The 3,061-nt window shown below is 36.0% G+C and overlaps 1 protein-coding gene across 2 annotated transcripts; it reads right to left on the minus strand.

Annotated features, from left to right (window-relative positions):
- Positions 1 to 234: 234 nt before the first annotated feature.
- On the minus strand, positions 235 to 2,639 carry LOC113765735 (probable LRR receptor-like serine/threonine-protein kinase At4g30520). 2 transcript variants are annotated; one of them, XR_003467771.1, is made up of 6 exons: positions 2,406 to 2,639; positions 2,201 to 2,252; positions 1,837 to 1,910; positions 1,683 to 1,745; positions 950 to 1,027; positions 235 to 478 (listed from the first exon to the last, which is right to left on the minus strand). XR_003467771.1 is itself a non-coding variant. In XM_027309979.1 (5 exons), the coding sequence occupies exons 1-3, from the start codon at positions 1,962 to 1,964 to the stop codon at positions 1,389 to 1,391; spliced, it is 402 nt and encodes a 133-aa protein (XP_027165780.1). In that variant the 5' UTR covers positions 1,965 to 2,188; the 3' UTR covers positions 235 to 478; positions 950 to 1,027; positions 1,367 to 1,388. The 2 variants fall into 2 exon arrangements, 1 of the variants encoding a protein (XP_027165780.1); XM_027309979.1 differs by lacking the exons at positions 2,201 to 2,252; positions 2,406 to 2,639 and adding an exon at positions 1,367 to 1,599 and having other exon boundaries at positions 1,837 to 2,188.
- Between the last annotated feature and the right edge of the window lie 422 nt (positions 2,640 to 3,061).

Genomic DNA, 3,061 nt, shown 5'->3' on the forward strand with positions numbered 1-3,061 from the left:
CAACAAAAATCCCTTTTCTTGATAATTGAAAGTGTCAGGATAGGTATAGTACAACATTAGAATATCGAATTCTATGCTGACACTTTTAACTGCCAGGAGTTTTTTTTATCTTTTTTTTTTTGATATAGAAGCAACCTGCAGGTAGTGCTCCCTGCTATACATTCCGTCAATCAGAAACCCAAAGGACTTGTAAAATTATCCCAAAGAACAGAATGCATATAGTAATCTAAAAGCAAAAGTCAATACTCAAATATAATTTGTTGAACTAAAAGTCAGTAACAAGTACTAACATAACAAATCCCTAACAAATACAAACTTGAAAGATTCTCATGTGCACAAACTTAAAAGATTCTCTTGTGCACAAACTAAAATATTCTCATCCCTAGCAAGTAGAAAGAACTTGCAGTAGCTTCCAAACTTTCCAATGAAATGAGAGCCTTCAGTCATAACCTGATATCTTTTGTGAGCCATCATTATTCTGCAAAGAAAGACCAGAAATAAAAAAATAAATTAAAGATATCAACACCTAGCAATTACGTTCTAATGTAAAGTAACGATACCAAACAGGATTCATTTCATTCGAAATAAACTTGATTGCTGAATAGCCAAATTTTGGTACCAAGCAGGTTTGCAAAACTTAACTGGCAAAAGCAAATGTGATAACGCAAGTTATATTTTCTTGTATATCAAAAGGTTTTGGAATAACACACTGATCCAGTTGCCATCATTGCACTGAAATTTCTACTTGCTATCACCAAACATACTACTAAAGCAGCAAACATACTAAATAAAGAAGAAGAATGACCAAAAAGATAGATGTCATGATTGAAATTACCCCCCTTTAGAAGACTAGAATTTATGAATCTAGATGTAATTTTATCCTTTGGCTTAGCAATGAATTCGAACGTTTGACATAACAATCTGGGGAGAAAATGTGAAAAAGCAATACCTCTTCTTTGAAGTTTAGATCATAAGTCTTGTCTTTACCATAAAACTCAGAAGCAGCCACATCCATCCCAATCACAACCTGCAGCAATTTCAAACTCTTCAAACTGATTTCAATACAGACTTGTTGAAATAAACCATACCACAGACAAGCACCCATCAAATAAGTTCAATTAGGATGTTCAAGAAAGCAATGGCTGGACCAATGCCAGAAGTACCATTAATTTTTTAGGCAAATATCTCACTTCCATTCTCACTCACCACTTCCCTTTATTCCCCAATGTATTTAGCCAAAGAGGGGAAAATACCAAAAAACAAAAAAAAATCTTCAATTGAGTGTACAGATGAGTTTAATTGACAAGCTTATGTAGCTTAAAAAATTGGATAATATGAAAACTAGCAATAAATGAAGTCCACTAACCTCTAACCGAAAGGCACGTTCCTCATTGTTTCCCTTCTCTGTGCAACATCTTAATTGCAGCCACAGTGCCATCACTCAAAATCCCTCTATACACTACCCCATACCCTCCATTTCCTATCACATTTGCTGCACTAAATTTGTTTGTTGCAATCTCAAGCTCTGTGTAAGTAAAAACTTGTACACCCCTAAGCTTGGATGCAGCCTGCTTCCATACAAACATCCGCCTTTGACATCTGCTCCATTTTCACCAGCAAAACATATACCCATAGCATTCAAGAACAGTGTAACCAGTATAAACATCCATTCCAATACTTACTTTACCAGTGTAACCAGCTTTAGCAATAGCTGTTTTAAGCAATTCAAGACCTTCCTTGTTCTCCTGAAATGTCAAAGTCACAAAGTTGTAAAATATATGACAACCGAATTGAACAATGAACAGGAAGCATATTAGCAAAATGCCATGAACTAACCTGGATATTAGAGCAATGTCACCCTCATCACCAACATTTGTTGCATCTTGGCCATACTTCTTCTTAATTACAGACTGAAGAAAGAGATCAGCAATAAACAAGCATATGTCAAAGCAACAGAAACACATCAAATGCGCTCACAGATATGAAAGAGGATAAAGCATCTTAATTACAATAATTCTATTAGTTTATATATTATTGAGTAAATTAATATCAGTACCAAAGGAAAGAAGGTTGACATTTTATCGAACAGGTTATGGACAACAAATCCAGTATAAAGGGTAGTGGTCACTTATGTGGGAGAAGCCGGGGTACAGGGCAGGGGGCAAGAGGAGCTTTTTTGGCATAAGACGAGAGCTGATACCTTTGCTTTCCAGCAACGCCTCGACACTAGCAATCATTTCTGGTACCTTGCTCTGTGCAAAAGGTTATTCTTATGAGAAGCAAATCATGTATAGGGAATTACTCGAGCAATATTATATGCCAAATTCACTTCCCATTTTCATATATGGGACAACGAACTTTCTTATTCTTGACTCGTGATGTGATTAACATAGAAGAAGGCTTACCTTTAGGCTCTCTGCAAGGAATGAGTGGTTAGCCAGTTTGTGTACTTTTGCCCATTTTTTCCCCTCATTTGTTATAAGCGGCTCACCTATTAATTTGATAATTTCTTTGCAATGCCTTCCATATCCATTTTCTGGTAAGCGCCTTCTCTGTTGGTTAGTAATTCTTTGATTAGCTCTGCATCTATTATAATTAATTGGGCTTGTGAACCATGCCAACTAATATATAGTTCTTACCTGTCAGCCGAAACAGAAAATCATGAAAACAAGATTGAGAATGAAGCAACTTTTAGAAGAAAAATCAGTATCGAACTTGAACTAGCATACCACAGAATCTTATTGCAGCTTACAGGAGTTAATTATTTTCACATCAGTTGGTTTACAGAGCAGGAGCAGGAAATCAGAAAATTGTACAATTTAGGGCAAAAAGTAACCATGCAATTACATACCTTTAATAGGGAAGCAAAGGTAGTTTGATTGCGGAGAGATTCAGCAGAAAAAACTTTGTGGGGAAAGGAAAATTTTGGCAGAGAGCTTTGAGAGATAGTTTGCCGAGAGAGATGAGAAGAGCCAAAATTTTGCTGGCCGGCAAAATGAAATTTTGAGATTTCACTAAGTGTTTTGGCAAAGGAATCTTCCGCCAAAATCAAACGACATCG

This window comes from Coffea eugenioides, chromosome 3, assembly GCF_003713205.1.
Source record: "Coffea eugenioides isolate CCC68of chromosome 3, Ceug_1.0, whole genome shotgun sequence".
In the NCBI taxonomy this organism is placed as follows: Eukaryota; Viridiplantae; Streptophyta; class Magnoliopsida; order Gentianales; family Rubiaceae; genus Coffea; species Coffea eugenioides.

Bases quoted from the DNA above. Each gene is read 5' to 3' on its own strand.
- LOC113765735 (XM_027309979.1), bottom strand. From the start codon at position 1,964: ATGTGTTTCTGTTGCTTTGACATATGCTTGTTTATTGCTGATCTCTTT. The intron at 1,746-1,836 runs GTTAGTTCATGG...TTGACATTTCAG, and splicing joins GACATTGCTCTAATATCCAG to GAGAACAAGGAAGGTCTTGA. The intron at 1,600-1,682 runs GTAAGTATTGGA...AAAATGGAGCAG, and splicing joins AAGCTGGTTACACTGGTAAA to ATGTCAAAGGCGGATGTTTG.